At 42.2% G+C, this 19,294-nt stretch overlaps 1 protein-coding gene across 1 annotated transcript in view; it reads left to right on the top strand.

Annotated features, from left to right (window-relative positions):
• col5a2b (collagen, type V, alpha 2b) overlaps positions 1-19,294 on the top strand; it is a 269,216-nt gene that overhangs the window by 244,699 nt on the left and 5,223 nt on the right. Inside the window, exons 47-53 of the mRNA XM_072579023.1 lie at positions 1,407-1,460; positions 6,963-7,070; positions 7,357-7,410; positions 8,829-8,936; positions 9,842-10,124; positions 11,760-11,950; positions 18,608-18,850. Of these exons, the coding sequence (XP_072435124.1) occupies positions 1,407-1,460; positions 6,963-7,070; positions 7,357-7,410; positions 8,829-8,936; positions 9,842-10,124; positions 11,760-11,950; positions 18,608-18,850 (1,041 nt within the window). The remainder of the gene's footprint in view (positions 1-1,406; positions 1,461-6,962; positions 7,071-7,356; positions 7,411-8,828; positions 8,937-9,841; positions 10,125-11,759; positions 11,951-18,607; positions 18,851-19,294) is intronic.

Genomic DNA, 19,294 nt, shown 5'->3' on the forward strand with positions numbered 1-19,294 from the left:
GGATACAATTAGGGGATCTGTAAATCAGCCCCACAAATGACTTCTTGCCTTTACCACTTCTCACCTCTACTCAAATTATTTCCATACCTTGGGTAGCTCCTCTCTAGTGTGTTCATAACACCATTACTTTTCTGAGTCACCCTTGCACATTTTCCAACATTTCTAACATTCCCAAGTGTCCTGTACATTTCAAAGTTCAGCTCTCAATCTGGATCATCTTGCAACCATGTCTCTGTAATGGCTACCAGATTATACTTGTTAATTTGTATTTGCATTATCAGCTCTTCTGTTCTGTTTCAAATGCTATGTGCCTTCAGATTCAGAGCCCATAGATTTATCTTTTTCCTCTCTTAGTAAATTCTTATTTATTAGTTGGCTCTTGGATTCAAACGCTCAGTTCCTTCTTGTCACTGCAGGTTTGCCATTTCCCATTTTAATTCACCATGTCATTCCAAATTTGATTCCTTGTCCCCACTGTTCTGTTTAAAATCCCTTCTTATTTTCCCAGTTATTGGCAAGAGCACCAGCCCCAGCAAGGTTCAGGAAGAGTCTGTCTTATAGTGATTGAATGCCTTATTTTCGTCCTAAATGGAAGAAAATATCAGTAGCATCATAACCCCACGTTATAATTGCGTGATTTTAATAACACAAACAATAGGAAGAAAAATACTCATGTCTGACAGAGGTGTATCGAAATGCAAATAATTTTATGAACACTGTGGAACTGGAATTGGAAATAACTGTCAATGAAAATCTTGGCCCGGCCACAGAATGGTTCTGGTATATGTAAACCGCTGAGCCATCGATATACCCAAGAATAAAGATTATTTATTATATATGCATTCCATCGTTCTTTGTTGAATGGTTATGCCACTAAACTGAAAATGTGACAATTCCAGATTTTATTTGAGTATTAATATTTTTGGTTGGGTCAGATGAGAGCCTAAATACATCATCTGCTTCTGTACTCAAACTTTGCCTTAATTGCTGCCATTATATAGGTTTAGTTAACTTATGCATTATGAACAGTTTTGAAATGGTAACACAGTTTGAAATGCATGTAAAAAGAAAATGATACTGAGAAACCACTAAGAGGACAAGAGTTAGCTGAGAGCCAAAACTGTATGGAGTAGAGTATAATTGGGGTAGGTGGGGACCAGGGATATTGGCAACCCATCTGTTTTACAAAAACTATTCACTCTCTCTTTTCTAGTGACCTACATAGAATAGAGAATTGGATGGACTATCACCACCACTGGTGGTGGCACCCAGTGTCTAAAGTAAAAACTACCTCATTGTGTTGTTGAAATCTCCCTGCCATTAAATGTATTCCTCCATGAAGCAATGCCAATCTTCTTAAATATGAAATGTTAGCATTGTAACAATAACTCTTCCTTTCATCACAGGGTTCTCATGGCCCAATTGGCACCTCTGGACGAGCTGGAGGGCGTGGGCTACCAGTAAGTTGTTGAATTTGTTATTCAGTATTTGTACAATGAATGCCTGGATTCGCTGCAGCTGACCTCTACATTCATCCAGATTCATGAAATGTCATTGTATCCCAATAACCTCTCCAACCACTGCATGCAGTTAAGTTGAGTGTGATCTTCAATAACAATCAGAATATATTTATTTATCTCTGATTCGACCACAAGCTTATCACACTTGAGATTTTTAGAAGAATGTGTGTCTTACTCTTAATAAAAACAATGGGCTGAATTTACCAATGGTGCTGGTACACCTTTCTCCACACCCGTCCATCCACTGGAAGAATGCAGGGGAAACCCTGCTGTGGCTATTTCTGGAAGCTCTGACAGGATTCAGTGGTAATCAGATATTCGGCAGCCTGTCAGCTGGATTACTATGTCTTAAAAGACAAAGAATCTTCCTCCAGGAGCTGCCAGTCAAGCTGCATCACAGAGAACAGTGAGTAGAACAGGTCCAGGAGCAGTAGTCAGGAAGGAGATTCCAGAAGAGAAGTTAGTCATTTGGGATCACTGGGCCCAGCCATGCAAGCTTGGTCCATTCAGCTCTTAGCTCCAGGGAGGCCCTCTGTGAAATACAGAGTACTTAAACAAGAAACCCACCACTTCCCTCAAACCACCACCCACACCTGAGGCTGCCAACACATATCCATGTGGCAGACGCACTGGTACTGCTTGGAGAATGCTTCTGAAATGAGACCATTAACTAGCCACTTAAAGACCTCAATTTGTTGCCAGATGGGAAGGCCAACCTTGACTCCCTGCTGACATAGTCAGAGTGAGTTAGGGAAGTAATGTATGGATACTCATCTGGTCAAAGACATGCCCCCATCCAAGATCCCAGACCATTGCCTGAAGTGAGATACAGGAATTATTAAAATTGAACCCAATTCATCTGAGAATTGCAAGACTAAAAATTATTTCACATTTGAGACTTTGGTTTGAGGTTGAGCATGAGCTGGTAGAGTTGTGTGCTGATGTCATTTATCTGTTTGTGTTTTATTAGTTTTAGAATGGTAGGCTGAAAGTCTCTTTTTTTGCTGAGGGATTTCACAACTTTAGCATTGTCAAAGAGTTTACAATGTAATGCAAGTCCAACCCAAAACTGAGATTTATAAAACACACGTAATACATTGAAAGTATTTATTGATAGTACATAATGGAAATTTTATGTGACTTGCCAAAGCAGTGCAAGGACCAATGTCTAAGCATGAAGATTATTTATGTTTGGCTGCAATTGCAGAAGCATATATGAAAAGACATTGTCTTCCCCAAAGTCATAAAAGAAATCAACACTAGTCCTAAACCTAAAGTTTTCCTATCAACAATTTCTCTACATATGTTCTATGCATAAATAGATGAAAACTGAAGACTCGTTCTATCCTTCCAAAATGCAAATATGTTTAGACATACAAGAATATGAATCTGGAATTCAGATTATAGGCCAAAGAGCTTTTTCTTTCTAAGTTCATAAACCTTGTGTGAAGATTTCACCTTTAAGCCTTTGTTGTACACATATATCAACACCGTTAAATATCTATATGGTTAGGTTAAACCTATCAACATGCACACTGTTACAATTCTGGAACAACAGTATTGTGTAACGGTTTAGAACAGAAAACGTCTGGGAACACCTTTTCAGAAAGAAACACACTGGATTTTACAGCTGTCCCTTTCAGTGTATTTTTGGCAGGGAGGCGGGCCCATGTAAAGTATGTCAGAAAGATAGGCCATTGTGTTCCTGCCCACCACTCCTTGACATGGTGCCATAATACAGAGGGTGGGAAAGGTACCCACTAACCTGTGTCCTTAGACCAATTGTGGTCAGTTATTACCCGCTTAGGTCCCTCAATCCACTCCATTGTCATAATAATCTGGGCAGTATAGGGACTTTGTGGCACAGTGGCAGTGTCCTAATCTTTAAGCCAAAGGTCTTGGCTTAAGTCCCACCTGTCTGAACAGGTTAAAATGTCTGCATTGAGCAGTGGCAGCTGGGTCAGAGTGAGAAGGCTGCTATTTTTTAGTTGAAAAGGTGCAAGATGAATAGAACTCCCCATTTGGGATGGGGAATGTATACATGCACCAATGCATCCCAGAAGATAAAAACGGTTATACTTGGTAGTGAAGGTACTGGTCACACTGGAGCTCCATTTTGAGGTGGAGAAAGTGAGGACTGCAGATGCTGGAGATCAGAGCTGAAAATGTGTTGCTGGAAAAGCACAGCAGGTCAGGTAGCATCCAAGGAGCAGGAGAGTCGACGTTTCGGGCATGAGCCCTTCTTCCTGAAGAAGGGCTCATGCCCGAAACGTCGATTCTCCTGCTCCTTGGATGCTGCCTGACCTGCTGCGCTTTTCCAGCAACACATTTTCGGCTCCATTTTGAGGTGAACAAGATGAGTCAGAACAGTCTGTGTCTTTCACACGTTTTTCTTTGTGGCATATCAGGGGCACCACCCTACAAAATATTACCCCACTTTGTGTCTACCTGCCTGCACTGTAAAACATATCCCACCTCAGGATCCTGCTCCAAACATATGCTGGGACTTAACTCCCTCTGGTGGCCATGCCTAGGATCTCTTGGCAGCCCTGGCCATGCCCATTACTGATTTCTTGCACGATCACAGCTGCCACTTAGGTAGTCAGCAAGCTCAGCAGGTCTGGAGAGCAGGACTTTCTGTCACTGAGGATGGAAATGCAACTCCCTGCTTGGTTAGACTGCTCACAGCAAGTCGAGAGTGCGGTGCTGGAAAAGCACAGCAGGTCAGGCAGCATCCGAGGAGCAAGAAAATCGACATTTTGGGCAAAAGCCCTTCATCATTAATGAGGCTGGGAGCCTCGGGGGTGGAGAGATAAATGGGAGGGGCGGTAGGGCTGGGGGGGGTAGAGCTTTAGGGCAGAGGAGATGACCTGAGGGTTGCAGTGAGAGAGAGACTCAGAGATCTTTGTGGAGAGAGGAGGAGAATTTTGTAGAGAGTTCTCGCTACAAAACTCTCTTTGTAGAGAGATAGGGGTAGGCATCCTTGGAAGAGGATTCACAGTGAGGTTAAAATCAACTAGGAGAAAGTGAGGACTGCAGATGCTGGAGATTTGATTTGAGAGTATGGTGCTGCTGCAAAGTGGCCTTTGTTAAATATGGTCCATTTTATACTCTCCCTGTAAAATCCAGTTCAATAATTGGGGTTGAGGGCCTTCCATCAAACTTGACCATTTAACTCTTTTTTTTTTTCTTTTTGTCCACATTTCTAACCAGCTTTGGCGATGGTTTTAATGACTTCTGTTTTTTTTATTATTTCTGCAGTATTTTGCTCTTGTAGTGATGGATACTGATTCGTCACTACAAATTAGACATCATCAAATTGACCATCTAGCTCTTTCCAAAGAGACTGACGAATCTGGTCTTTGCCATTAGATTGTGAAATGAGTTGATTATTAATCAATACCAGTTCTACTGGGCTCACCTTTCTTCTCAACCAACTTAAATAGAATTGAAAATCAGGCAGGATAGAAGTTGCATTGCCAATCTACGCTCAGTTCATTGGGTGTAAAATGCAAAGATTATTACTGTCCCTTACAGCATAACAAAGACTGATTACGGAAATAATAGAAAATTTTCAGTCTAATAAAGTTTACATATTACAGCAAAAATGGAGTTGGGACTATTAGCTCAAATAAATGGTGCAGAAGAACATACGTACCTTCTTAACACAAATATGTTTGATTTACGAATTATTCCCTTGAGCTTTCATGTAATTCTGAAGCGCTCCCTGAAATTGCAGCTGAATATACAATTGCTTCATGAAGCATCTCAAATTGCCATATTCCTATTCAAAACCAATTGATCTTGCTATTGTTAAAATAACAGAAATAAAACTCACCTACAGGCAATAAGTAGGTACTTCAGGATCACTCAAATGTAACACGACACATTTGATATGCTCTTACATGAGAAGCAATCCATTTGTAAGAAGCAGTGAGCTTGAAGCATATTTTGGAATGAGTATTAGTATATGCATGCTATTTCTAACAGAAGAATTTAAAACAGAATCAAAAGCAGATTTGTTTCTTTCCCTCCATTTTTCCTCAGTCATATTAAAAGGTGTTCACTTTGGGTACAATCAATGATCTGGGGCAAATTGTATTCAGAACTTTGTCACTTTTGTTTTTTATGCTTCTACAAATTTTACAGTTTCCAACATAAAAGCTGCTATGAACAGTGCCATGGGCATCATTTTACAGCACCATTCTTAAACTAAGTTTTTGCTCAGACGTATTCCTTGTTTTTACGTGTTGCAGTATGATTGGTACTGTTTAAACAAATTAGAAGCTTGTGTTAATCAAAGTTTAGACCACCACTTGAGTAACTTGATTTTTAACTCTGAAAATTATTTTGCAAAAACTGCACGGAATCTCCTTTGGTTTAATGTGTTCTGGTATAATGATCATTTTACTGGTAATTTTAAACAAAATAGGTGAAAACATTGAAAAATGCCTCTTAACAGGCCCTGGGACAGGGGGAACATGAGGGTCCAATAACTGAGGCCTGAGTGAGGACTGCAGATGCTGAAAAGTCAGTCAATAAATTGTGGAGCTGGAAAAAGTACAGCAGGTCAGGCAGCATCAGAGGTGCAGGAGAGTCCACAGTTGGGGTTGGGAACCTTCATGAGGAATCAGATCTCAACACGAAACGTCAACTCTCCAATTCCTAATCCTGCGTGATCTGCTGTGTGTTTTTCCAGCTCCACACTTTATCGACTCTGGACCTTTTAGGAGTCTGCTGTGCGCAGTTCATGGGTGGATCTGCCATGCTCAGTTTGGAAGTCAAGGGCAAGGCCTACTTACTGTGCTGGAATTGAGCCGGAGTTCACTGTGGTCATCGTGGGGTCAGCTGTGCTGAAGTTGGGTGGGTGGACAGTGTGCCCTGGTTGGAGGCGACATGTTGGAGTGGAGCCATTGTGCTTGGTTCAGCGGCAGGGCTAGGAACAGGCCTGCAGGCCAGGAATGGCATGCAGGCCTGTGATTTCCCTGGCCCTGCCTATTAGTATGCTTGCATCGAAAAAAAGAGAACTGAATTTAAATGTCTTGAAGCCCACAAGCAGGTATAGTGAACAGAAACCCACCATGGTGGTTACCAATCTGGGCGAGACATTTCTGTAAGGGGGAGGGAGGCTTGCAGAGCAATGTTTCTACTGACTGCTGAAAAAAATGCTTGTAATTTGAACAATTATTAACAGTAATTCGATCAATTTTGGGAGGAAATTGCTTTGAAATGAAAGAAGCCGCTGCGTTCTATCAGAAATTTCTTCACTTAGTTTGCATATTTTTAATTTTAAACAATGAAGAGTCATTAGACTCAAAATGCTAACATTGCTTGTTCTCTCTGCAGAGATTGTCAGACTTGCTAGGTTTCTCCAACAATTTCTGTTTGGATCAAAATATGCGTTTCTGAGGAAATTTTCTAATTTTGAATTGAATTCCATAGGGTCCTCAAGGTCCCCGTGGTGATAAAGGAGAAAACGGAATTCAGGGTGAACGAGGTCAGAAAGGTCATCGTGGGTTTACTGGTTTACAGGGTCTTCCAGGCCCTCCTGTAAGTAACTAAACACCTAATAACTGTTATTTCCAGACCATTTCAAAGCAGGTTTTACCATATTTATGTCCAAGTTTAATTTGCTCCATAATATTTGACTTGCTTTGTAGATGTGTTCTTGATAAAAGCATATCTTCATATTTTCTTTCTATCTGCATCTAACCAGCATGTTCCGTCCATTAAATTAATAAGCACAGAATAACAGAGCATTAAGTACAGAAACAGAAAACACTGATCAGTTTGCCACAAGTAATTAAGCAAACCCAATTCTTTTTTCTCTTATTAGGGTCCATCTGGTGAGCAGGGTGGTCCTGGAATTCCAGGGCCATTTGGTCCACGAGTAAGTATTGATTCAACATGTACAAGTTTAATCGAAAATACAGAATTCATAAATATTCCACCTGTGACTCTCTTTAAACCACGATTTGTAATTTCCTTCATTCTTGTGAAGTAGTAGTCATTCGAGCGGTATTGCACCATTTTCTTCTGTGAAGATTCATGTGGAGGTCAGCTCTGGCACTGTGCTCCTTTGCCCAAAACTGTGGCTGCTGAAACACTACCCAGCTCAATAACACAGATTTACCCTTGTGCACGTGTCACCTTCCTGCATTTATCCCATTTCAGAAGTGTGTATGGAAGGATGGAAATGCAGTTCGGAAAATGTTTGTGATACTGGTACAATGTCAGGCAAAGGTGGATTTTCTTATGAGGAACGGTGGACAGACTAGGCTTGTATTCTCAGGAGGATAGAAGAGTAAAAGGTGCCCTGATTGAAGCAGATAAGATGTTGAACGATCTAAGTAGGGTGTATTTGGAAAGGATGTTTCTCTTGTGGGAGAATCTAGAACTGGGGTTCAAGGTTTTAAAAATAAGAGGTTGCCAATATAGGTATTTCTTTCTCACAGAGTGCTGAGAGTTTTCAGAACACTTTCTTTCTCAAAAGATGGTGAAAAACAATATGTTCATTTGTACATACTTATGTACTATTAAACCTCTTTCTTTAAATGTTGTCAAAAGCTAGTTTGATGACAAGCATGTGTATGAAGTAATCAAAGTAAGTGGTAAAATCAAGATATATAACAGGAAACCAGTAGTGTTTTTATGTCATATACATTTTCAAATTGCAATCCCTGTTTCTTAGTGTAAGCTGTTGAGTTTCTTTTCATGGATCAATAAGTAGTTCTTTAAATATTTGTTGAGTCATGCAGAGGGTGATGCATGTATGGAATGAGCTGCCACAGAAGATGGTGGAAGCTGGTACAATTGCAACTTTTAAAAGGCATCCGGATGGGCTCATGACTAGGAAGAGTTTAGAGAGAAATTGGCCAAATGCTGGCAAATGGAATAGATCAGTTTAGAATATTTGTTCAACATGAAAGAGTTGGACCAAAGAGTCTGTTGCCATGCTGTTCAACTGTGACTCTACCTAATTTCTTTTTCTATTGCCTAATAAGACTGGTTTCTGTAAATGATCATATTGTTTTCCTTTCGTTTGATGAAACTGTCTTTTGAGAGCTAGGGCTGCAGTCTTACAGGATTTGATCAGAATTATCCCCATTCAGAAACATTGACAAACCATTGTTGCCAGAGTAAGGAGTGATTTTCCTGTGTTTAGAATACAGGACACAGATTTAAAATGAATGTCACCAAAATCTGTGATAACTAGGATAGTTAAGTCCCAGTTTGTTGATTTTGAAATATGGATCATATATGCTTCTGGATGCACATATAATGTTACAGCATGTTGTATTGTTTTAGGGACCTCCTGGCCCAGTTGGTCCTCCTGGAAAAGAGGGTCACGTTGGTTTTCCCGGGCCTATTGGACCCCCTGGTACACGTGGCAGTGTTGGCGAAACTGGCCCTGAGGTAAACCAATACAATCTTAATGATTCAGGAATGCATCTCTTCAATCCATTTTAACTGGGTGCTAGTTTATCTATTTCTATGTTAAACTATAGCGTAGAAACTAAGTCAGGGAGAAACAAAGCAACTATTAAAGACCAGAACTTGCAATGAGTGTTAAATTCTTTGTACTTGTAGTTAGTATAAATCACATTTGACTGCAAGCAGCATTAGCCAGAATTTTATATTTGTTAAATCAAAATGGATGATTAGAACGATGCTGACTTTTTGCCTGATATGTTTCTGAATACTTTGGCTGTCTCGCTAATTTAACACTTTCTGACAGACCAACATCAAATTAAGTAAGATTCAAACTGCTTATAGCTCTGATTGCATTGGTAATGTGAATGGGGCAGTAACTTTGGATCATCCAGTAGTAAATGTTGATTAGAACTTGGCTTAAATATTGGGTTGACTCAAATATAGTATTCTCCTCTTGAATCAGAAGGACAGGAGCTCAGGTTGGCCTCCAGGATCTGAGCATATGCCTTAGGCTCTATTTAAATACAGGATTGTGAAAGTTAGAGGTACTGTTATTTAGATGAGATACTAAATTGCTGAATGTACCTGTTTAGATGAAAAAATAGGGCCCATAGTTCTCCTTAAAGAACAGTCTGATGAGCTGACTGACATTTATCCCTTTTTCCTGTCTGTTTGAACTTTTTGTAATTTGGTGACTGCATTAAGTATGAATAGTTCCATTGCCATCCACCAGCTGTGTAATATTGTAAGATGTTTTGAAGTTGTGAAAATTGCTAAACAAACTTGTAGTATTTGTACTAATAAATTTGAAGTTAATAGCGTTCGGTGTAAACCAACTACACATTAATTAATAGCGCATAAATGCTCCTTTGATTTCCCATTTACAGGGTCCTCCTGGTGATGAGGGCCCATCTGGTCCTCCAGGTCCTCCAGGTCCTCCCACTGCCACCTATGAGGATATTTTGGGCCATTATGAGATAGAACCAGATACCTTGGATATACTCAATGCTGACGAGACTTCCGATAGCATGCCAAAGGATTCGGGAGTGGATGCTACCTTGAAATCTCTCAGTAGCCAGTTAGAAACCATGCGCAGTCCAGATGGTTCTAGAAAGAACCCAGCTCGAACATGCCAGGATCTTTTGTTCTGTCACCCAGAAAAAAAAAGTGGTATGTATTCGGATAAGAACCATTCTTTCCTGTAGCAATTCAGATATTTCTTTCTGCAGCACTGAACCTGTCTTGTTTAAAGAATGGCAAAACTTTCTAAAAATCTCAAGTGTTTTAGAGGAGATGGGAGGGCTGGGCAAGAGAAAAATGCCCTCACTGATCTGAGATGCACTTCAGGGGTGTTCTAACCCATGGAATTAGCACTGGGGAAGGCTGTGGAAAAGAGACAAAGAGGAAAGAACTGTTAGCTGCTCACCAGATTGCAATGGGAGGAGGTAGAGGAGGCTCTTTGGGCCATCTGGAAGGAGAGAAGGAGAAGTACAAGGAAGATTTTTGTGAAGGACTCAAATATAGAGTCCTCCTTTTCCTACCTCCAAAAAGAAGAGACTGGCACTCTGCTCAAAGATGACTTCTTTTTAAAGACCCTCCTTGACTTGGTGGGAAAGGCAACTCAAATCAGACCTACATTCTGAAAATAACAATAGGTAGATAATGAAATATGAACTCCAAAGGTTTCAGACCTGCTGGGAGAATGGAACCATCCAATCAAAATTGTTTTAATGAGATGTGAAAGTGACCAGGAAAACCAGCACTTATTGTCCAGCCCTAGTTTCATGAAGAAGATTGTGTTCGACCACTCCCTTGAACTATTATGGTTCATGTGGTGGTGCGGTAGACCCACAGTGCTATTTCAGAAAGTTGCAGGATTTTGACCGAGTGATATTGAAGGAACAGTGACATACTTCCAGGTCAAGATGGTGTGTGACTTGGAAGGAAACTTATAGGTGGTGCTTCTTCCATGTCCTTTGATATTGAGGATGTCATGTTTTGGAAAGTGGACTGTTGAAGCAGGCTTCGCAAGTTGCTTCATTACTTCTTGCAGCACTGTAACTGTGCAGATAGTAGAACAAGTAAATGTTTAAAGTGATAGTCTTCAGCATGTTGGAGCTATACTCATTCAGGTAAGTTGTGAGTATTCTATCATATTCCTGAGTGGTGTCTTGCAGGTGGTGAACAGATATTGAACAGTAAGAGGTGAATTACTTGTTATAGGATAGCTTAAACTGAAATCCTCTTACTCCACGTAATGCTCTTCTCAGATTAGCTTTCAAATTTTCTTCTTGGGAATTTTATCTGTCAAGCTTTAGAGAATTAAGTAAGATTTGTTAAGGCTGTGGTCAAGCAACTAAACATAGACTTCTCAGATGAGGAAATCTTTTTTAGACAACGGACCTTTCCTTTTCCAAGTTTTGTAATGGGATATATGAATACATTTAATAACAGGGAAGTGTTAACAGGCATGTTAAAATAATGGTGATAACCTATACAGTACAACCTCGATTATCCAAACATCAACTATCTGAATTTCGGATTATCCGAACAAGATCTTAAGGTCCCGTAAAAATGGCATTACGTAACTCAGCATTCAGTTATTATTTAAACGGCATTATGGCATGCATTACCAGATAACTGAAATGTTTGGATAACTGACACTCATAAATTTCCGCTTGTTTACAATCAGATCAGTTATCTAAATGATCAGTTTTACGAACAAAATATTCCCATCCATCTCATTTGGATAATCAAATTTGTTCTGTAAATACTTGAATACTTGAATGTGAATGTATTTTACAGGGGAGTATTGGATTGATCCGAACCAGGGTTGTGTTGAGGATGCTATTAAAATATACTGCAATATGGACACTGGTGAGACCTGTATTCTTGCGGATCCACCTGAAATACCACGCAAAACCTGGTGGAGCAAAAAGAATGACGATAAGAATAGATACTTATGGTTTGGTGAGTCCATTAATGGTGGATTACAGGTGAGTAAATGACACTGCTCAATGTTTGCAAATATGAGAAAATAAGTTTTTTTTCATTGAGCAACAAACATAGTTTCCAGCTCCTTTCATTTGTAGCTGGGGTCAGGTATGGTTTTCAAAGCAAAAACATACTGGTTCTAATTGGAAGAATCCTGGGTCCTCATTGAAAGATACTGGTACATTGATGAAGGTGGATGCACATTTATATTCTGAATAACAACAATAATAAAAAAAATCACATTATTAATGCACAAGAAAAAGCAGCAGTTATGTAGTAATTTAAGAATTCTGGATTAGTGGTGCTGGAAGAGCACAGGAGTGCAGGCAGCATCAGAGGAGCAGTAAAATCGACGTTTCGGGCAAAAGCCCTTCATCAGAAATAAAGGCAGAGAGCCTGAAGTGTGGAGAGATAAGCTAGAGGAGGGTGGGGGTGGGGAGAAAGTAGCATAGAGTACAATAGGTGAGTGGGGGAGGAGATGAAGGTGATAGGTCAGGGAGGAGGGGGTGGAGTGGATATGTGGAAAAGAAGATAGGCAGGTAGACAAGTCATGGGGACAGTGCTGAGTTGGAAGTTTGGAACGAGGGTGAGGTGGGGGAAGGGGAAATGAGGAAACTGTTGAAGTCCACATTGATGCCCTGGGGTTGAAGTATTCTGAGGCAGAAGACGAGGCATTCTACCTCCAGGCAACTGGTGGTGAGGGAGCGGCGGTGAAGGAGGCCCAGGACCTTCATGTCCTCGTCGAACATTTCTTCCGCTGCCTCCGCCTCCGAGCTTACTTTCACAATCAGGACTCCCGCCCACCTTCCGAGGAACCCTTCGCCCACCTCCAACACACTGCATCCACCTGGACACCCCGCGCTGGCCTATTATCTTCCCTCGTCCTCTTCATTTCCAACTGCCGCCGGGACGTTAACCGCCTCAACCTGTCTTCCCCCTGGTGTGTTCTGTGGTGAAGTTGATGAATTGCTCAACCTCCTCGCGGGAGCACAAGGTGGCGCCAATGCAGTCATCAATGTAGCGGAGGAAGAGGTGGGGAGTGGTGCCGGTGTAATTACGGAAGATCTACTTAGCCAAAGAGACAGGCATAGCTGGGGCCCATACATGTGCCCATGGCTACCCCTTTGGACTGGAGGAAGTGGGAGGATTCAAAGGAGAAATTGTTAAGGGTGAGGACCAGTTCAGCCAAACGAATGAGTGTGTCGGTGGAAGGGTACTGTGGGGGACGTCGGTAGAGGAAAAAATGGAGGGCTTGGAGGCCCTGGTCATGGTGGATGGAGGTGTAGAGGGATTGGATATCCATGGTGAAGATGAGGCATTGGGGGCCGGGGAAACGCAAGTCTCCAACTTCTCACCCTCACAACGCGCAGCCCTCCAATCCCTCTGCTCCGATCCCAACCTCACCATCAAGCCAGCAGATAAAGGGGGCGCAGTGGTAGTCTGGCGCACTGACCTCTACACCACTGAAGCCAAACGCCAACTCGAGGACACCTTTTCCATTGCCCCCTCGACCATGACCCCACCCCCTATCACCAAACCATCATCTCCCAGACCAAATCACCTCAGGAGATTTCCCCCCCCACCCCCCCTCCCACAGCTTCCAACCTCATAGTCCGGGAACCCCGCACTGCCCGGTTCTACCTCCTTCCCAAGATCCACAAGCCTGACCACCCTGGCCGACCCATTGTCTCAGCATGCTCCTGCCCCAATGAACTCATCTCTACCTACCTCAACACTGTCCTATCCCCCCTAGTCCAGACGTACTCCCCACGTACGTTGAGACACCACCCACGCCCTCCACCTCCTCCAAGACTTCCGTTTCCCTGGCCCCCAATGCCTCATCTTCACCATGGATATCCAATCCCTCTACACCTCCATCCACCATGACCAGGGCCTCCAAGCCCTCCGTTTTTTCCTCTACCAACGTCCCCCACAGTACCCTTCCACTGACACTCTCATTCGTTTGGCCGAACTGGTCCTCACCCTTAACAATTTCTCCTTCGAATCCTCCCACTTCCTCCAGTCCAAAGGGGTAGCCATGGGCACACATATGGGCCCCAGCTATGCCTGTCTCTTTGGCTACGTAGAACAATCGATCTTCCGTAATTACACCGGCACCACTCCCCACCTCTTCCTCTGCCACATTGATGACTGCATTGGCGCCACCTCGTGCTCCCACGAGGAGGTTGGGCAATTCATCAACTTCACCAACACATTCCACCCTGACCTTAAATTTACCTGGACCATCTCTGACACCTCCCTCCCCTTCCTGGACGTTTCCATCTCCATTAATGACGACTGACTTGACACTGACATTTTTTACAAACCCACCGACTCCCACAGCTACCTGGATTACACCTCTTCCCACCCTACCTCCTGCGAAAATGCCATCCCGTATTCCCAATTCCTCCGCCTCCGCTGTATCCGCTCCCAGGAGGACCAGTTCCACTACGGGACACACCAGATGGCCTCCTTCTTTAGAGACCGCAATTTCCCTTCCCACGTGGTTAAAGATGCCCTCCAATGCATCTCGTCCACATCCCGCACCTCCGTCCTCAGACCCCACCCTCCAACCGTAACAAGGACAGAACGCCCCTGGTGCTCACCTTCCACCCTACCAACCTTCGCATAAACCAAATCATCTGCCGACATTTCCGCCACCTCCAAACGGACCCTACCACTAGGTATATATTTCCCTCCCCACCCCCCCACTTTCTGCCTTCCGCAAAGACCATTCCCTCCGTGACTACCTGGTCAGGTCCACGCCCCCCTACAACCCACCCTCCCATCCTGGCACCTTCCCCTGCCACCACAGGAACTGGAAAACCTGCGCCCACACCTCCTCCCTCACCTCCATCCAAGGCCCTAAAGGAGCCTTCCACATCCATTAAAGTTTTACCTGCACATCCACTAATATCATTTATTGTATCCGTTGCTCCCGATGCAGTCTCCTCTACATTGGAGAGACTGGATGCCTCCTAGTAGAGTGCTTTAGGGAACATCTCTGGGACACTCGCACCAATCAACCACATCGCCCCGTGGCCCAACATTTCAACTCCCCCTCCCACTCTGCTGAGGACATGGAGGTCCTGGGCCTCCTTCACCACCGCTCCCTCACTACCAGACGCCTGGAGGAAGAATGCCTCATCTTCTGCCTCGGAACACTTCAACCCCAGGGCATCAATGTGGACTTCAACAGTTTCCTCATTTCCCCTTCCCCCACCTCACCCTAGTTCCAAACTTCCAACTCAGCACTGTCCCCATGACTTGTCCTACCTGCCTATCTTCTTTTCCATCTATCCACTCCACCCTCCCCCTCCCCCCACCTCCCTGACCTATCACCTTCATCCCCTCCCCCACTCACCTATTGTACTCTATGCTACTCTCTCCTCACCCCCACCCTCCTCTAGCTTATCTCTCCACACTTCAGGCTGTCTGCCTTTATTCCTGATGAAGGGATTTTGCCTGAAACGTCAATTTTACTGCTCCTTGGATGCTGCCTGAACTGTTGTGCTCTTCCAGCACCACTAATCCAGAATCTGGCTTCCAGCATCTACAGTCATTGTTTTTACCTCGTAATTTAAGAATACCTAACAGCAGGTGAATGTAACAAGTGAAGCTAAAAATTGCAGAATTTATGATTTGCAACTTTTCAAAGGCCATTGAGAGGTCAGGTTAATGCAAATGTCATGATCCACTTTATAAAGTGTACTTGAATCTCAAGTCCCACTGCTAGGGTCATCACACAAGTTAAAGATCTCCAATTTTTCTGTCTGATGAACTCAGGTTGACTGGTAATACTGACCCGGTTCCTGCACTTAACAAGAAATTACTGTTTCTTACAAATACATCTAATCTGACCACAGGAGACAATCGATTAATCATCCTCTAATCTAAACTCTATCCCTCCTAAACCAGTGCAGACAGATAGAGGTAAACAAAAACCTTAAATGTTATGCATGTCGGGAAAACATTATGGCACACAGTTAATAGCATTAGTCCATATGAATCAATGAAATGTCATTGCTTCTTCCAAGCCCTTCTGATCTTTTTGGTTTCAAGTCCTTTCAGGTCTTTGCTGAGGACACAGGGTGGTTGATACACTAACTGTTTAGTCTCTCAGTCACTGGTTAGAGGCAGCATCTTCAGGCAGTGGAGAGTGCGAGCAACTTGCTACCCTCTAACTTTTGGTTACTTCTCTCCTAAAAGAGACAGTATGCTGTCGTTTGAAAATTAAAAGACTTCATGCCCTTGTATTGTTCACACACTGGTTGGCCAACTGCCCAGGAGCCAATCAGAGAACTGTTATCATGCTGAACACGCTTGACACAAGCAACCATCAGACTGTGCCTCTATCTCTGGGTAAAGCTGAGCTGAACACACACCTATAGTGATATTGAGCCATGAAGCCACAACCATCAACCCGTGCTCTCTCCCTCTGAATTTGCATGAGGCAATGGTGTTAGTACAGCTCACAATGCATTCTAGTAACTTATTTAAAACTGCAACATTCTGTCTGTTTCCTTGGCACAATCCAAAAATAAAGAAATTCAAAGTTAAAAAATTCCATTTACCCAAACTATGATTGACCAATTGAGAGTAAGTTTCAGAATAGAATAAAAATAATAATTGTGAGTTGAATCTTCTACATTCATAAAGGACTACTTTCTTTGGTGAGACTTCTGATGTTCTATGGGCTTTATTTTGTTTTCAGAAATATATTTCAAGAATTTTACTTGTTTCCTCAGTATTTTTGGTTAATTTTACATTATTCCATGCAACTGAGTTGTAGAATCTGAATCTGCATTGATTAAGGAAGACAATGGTGTTGTCTTGTGAAAGTCGACAGAAGTTCAGTGAAGTCTAACTTTGATCAGCAAGCAAGCATAATTTAAATGCATCAAAATTTAACAAATATATCAGTTTATTCAGTAATTGTTATGAAGGAGGAGGTTTTAGTTTTAATCTATTGTTTTCTGAAATACCTGCATGTGGTGGAGACTGGCACAATTACAACATATAAAAGGCATCTGGATGGGTACATGAATAGGAAGGGTTTAAAGGGGTATGGGCCAAATGCTGGCAAGTGGGACTGGATTACTTTAGGATATCTGCTCAGCATAATTGTAAGTCCATGTCCAATGCTGTTTTCTCTTGAGAAGATTCTGGAAAAGCATCTTTGTTTACTACAGTTTGCATTTCGTAATAAGCCAACCATACTTCTGGGGTAACGTAGAGTCATAGAGATCCTCAGAACAGAAAGTCGCTCTTTGGGCCAGCATGTCCACAGCAGTCAAGCGCGAGACTCTAATCTAATTTTCCACCACTTGACACGTAACCTTTTATGATTTGGCATTGCAAGTGCATATCTAAAGGTATCTGTGCCAAATTATGTAGCCAGAAAGTGCAAGGAGATAGGATATACTTTCCTGTAGGATATTTATGAATGAGCTTATTTTTATGACAAGCAGTAACATCATGGTCACCATTACGGATAATTCCAGATATGTTTAATTACTTGTATTTACATGGCCCAGCTGTTATGGTCGATGGTTTTGAACTTGTATCCCACTATCAATCAGTCCAGATATCTGAATTACTCACCCAGATCATAACCTATTGTGCTATGCTACCCTGCAAAAATAACGATGATGTATCTGTTAAAATAGTGAGTCAGAGAAATTGCAGATAAACTTGAAGTTTTTTCCTCATGGAATTTTGTTTTAGATTAGATTACTTACAGTGTGGAAACAGGCCCTTCGGCCCAACAAGTCCACACCGACCCACCACCCATTCCCCTACATTTACCCCTTTCACCTAATACTACGGGCAATTTAGCATGGCCAAATCACCTAGCCTGCACACTTTTGGACTGTGGGAGGAAATCTGAGCACACGGAGGAAACCCACACTGACACGGGGAGAATGTACAAACTCCACACAGTCAGATGCCTGAGGCAGGAATTGAATCCAGGTCTCTGGCGCTGTGAGGCAGTAGTGCTAACCACTGTGCCACTGTGCCACCCACAAATTGCAATATATGATTTCGGAGTCATTGCTGAAACTAAATAGAAAATCTTTTATATTGCTGAACTGAAAATAATATGTTAGTTTTTAAAAAAATGCTCTTTGTGAATATTCGGAGTGAATCCTGGGTTGTATAAAATAATTATTCAAAAAAACATTAGTCAGCAGTGACATCTTACAGGCAGCAGAGGGTGATGTTGAACTATGAAAGATTTATAACATCTCTCCGTGGTGCAATGGCAGCCTCTATTGATAGAAAAGCAGTACTACAAGATGAGTTAAAATCGTGTGAGCTTTTTTCCCTTCATTATAGTATACCTTAAGATTTTATTAAACTTGAAGGATCGCTACCTAATTAAAGTTATGATCTGATCATGCCAATTCTAATTAATTTGTAGTTATTCACTGTCCAAATACAGTGAATTTGACTAACACACAGCTAGATTTACCTAAATGCTATTTCTCAAATTGACTGACCGTATTCAATAGAAACTAAGTTTTCTACTCTCAATTATATCAGCTTTGGTTCACATTGCCTGCACCTTCTTGAATGAAAGCGTTTGCTTCTCATGTCTAAGTTTTTGTTGCAAAACGTCATTGATTCAATATTTGAAAATAATTTTTTCCTTACAGTTCAGTTATGGTGACAAACAACAGTCCCCCAATACTGTCATGATCCAGACAACATTTCTCCGTCTTCTGTCAAAGGAAGCTTCCCAAAATATTACCTATCATTGTAAGAACAGCATTGCTTACATGGATGACCAGACTGGCAACCTTAAGAAAGCCTTGATTCTTAAGAGTGCCAATGACATTGAGATCAAAGCTGAAGGAAGTAACCGATTTAAATATAGTGTGCTGGAAGATGGCTGCACTGTAAGTATTAAGAATTGAAGTATTTCAGTTACAAGAAGTGTATTTCTACCTAACTCTCTCAAACTCTGTGTTACCCTGCCAAAATAACAGTAATAATAAGTAATTGCTTCTTTGGATGGGAATTTTGGCTCCCAAATTGGTGGATTTTGACCAGGTGGGAGGTTAAAGTGTTAAAAACTTGATCTCCCCACTCCAACTGCACTAACCTCCATTCAGCCATGTCTTCTCCCACTGCTCTTAAAACCCCCTTCTGATCTTTCATAAGGCTTCAGAATTCACCCCTGAGGCCTTTCGTCTCATTCTACCACATGCACCTGGCCTTTGAACTGGCCACTCTTAGACTCTGCCTAGCCTCCACATTTCCACACTGCAACCTCCATCCCAGCCTTTGAACCCTGCCTCAGCTTTGGATCAACTTGGTTTCTAATCTCTCTCGCAACTTGG

This window comes from Chiloscyllium punctatum, chromosome 10 (genome assembly GCF_047496795.1).
Source record: "Chiloscyllium punctatum isolate Juve2018m chromosome 10, sChiPun1.3, whole genome shotgun sequence".
NCBI lineage: Eukaryota > Metazoa > Chordata > Chondrichthyes > Orectolobiformes > Hemiscylliidae > Chiloscyllium > Chiloscyllium punctatum.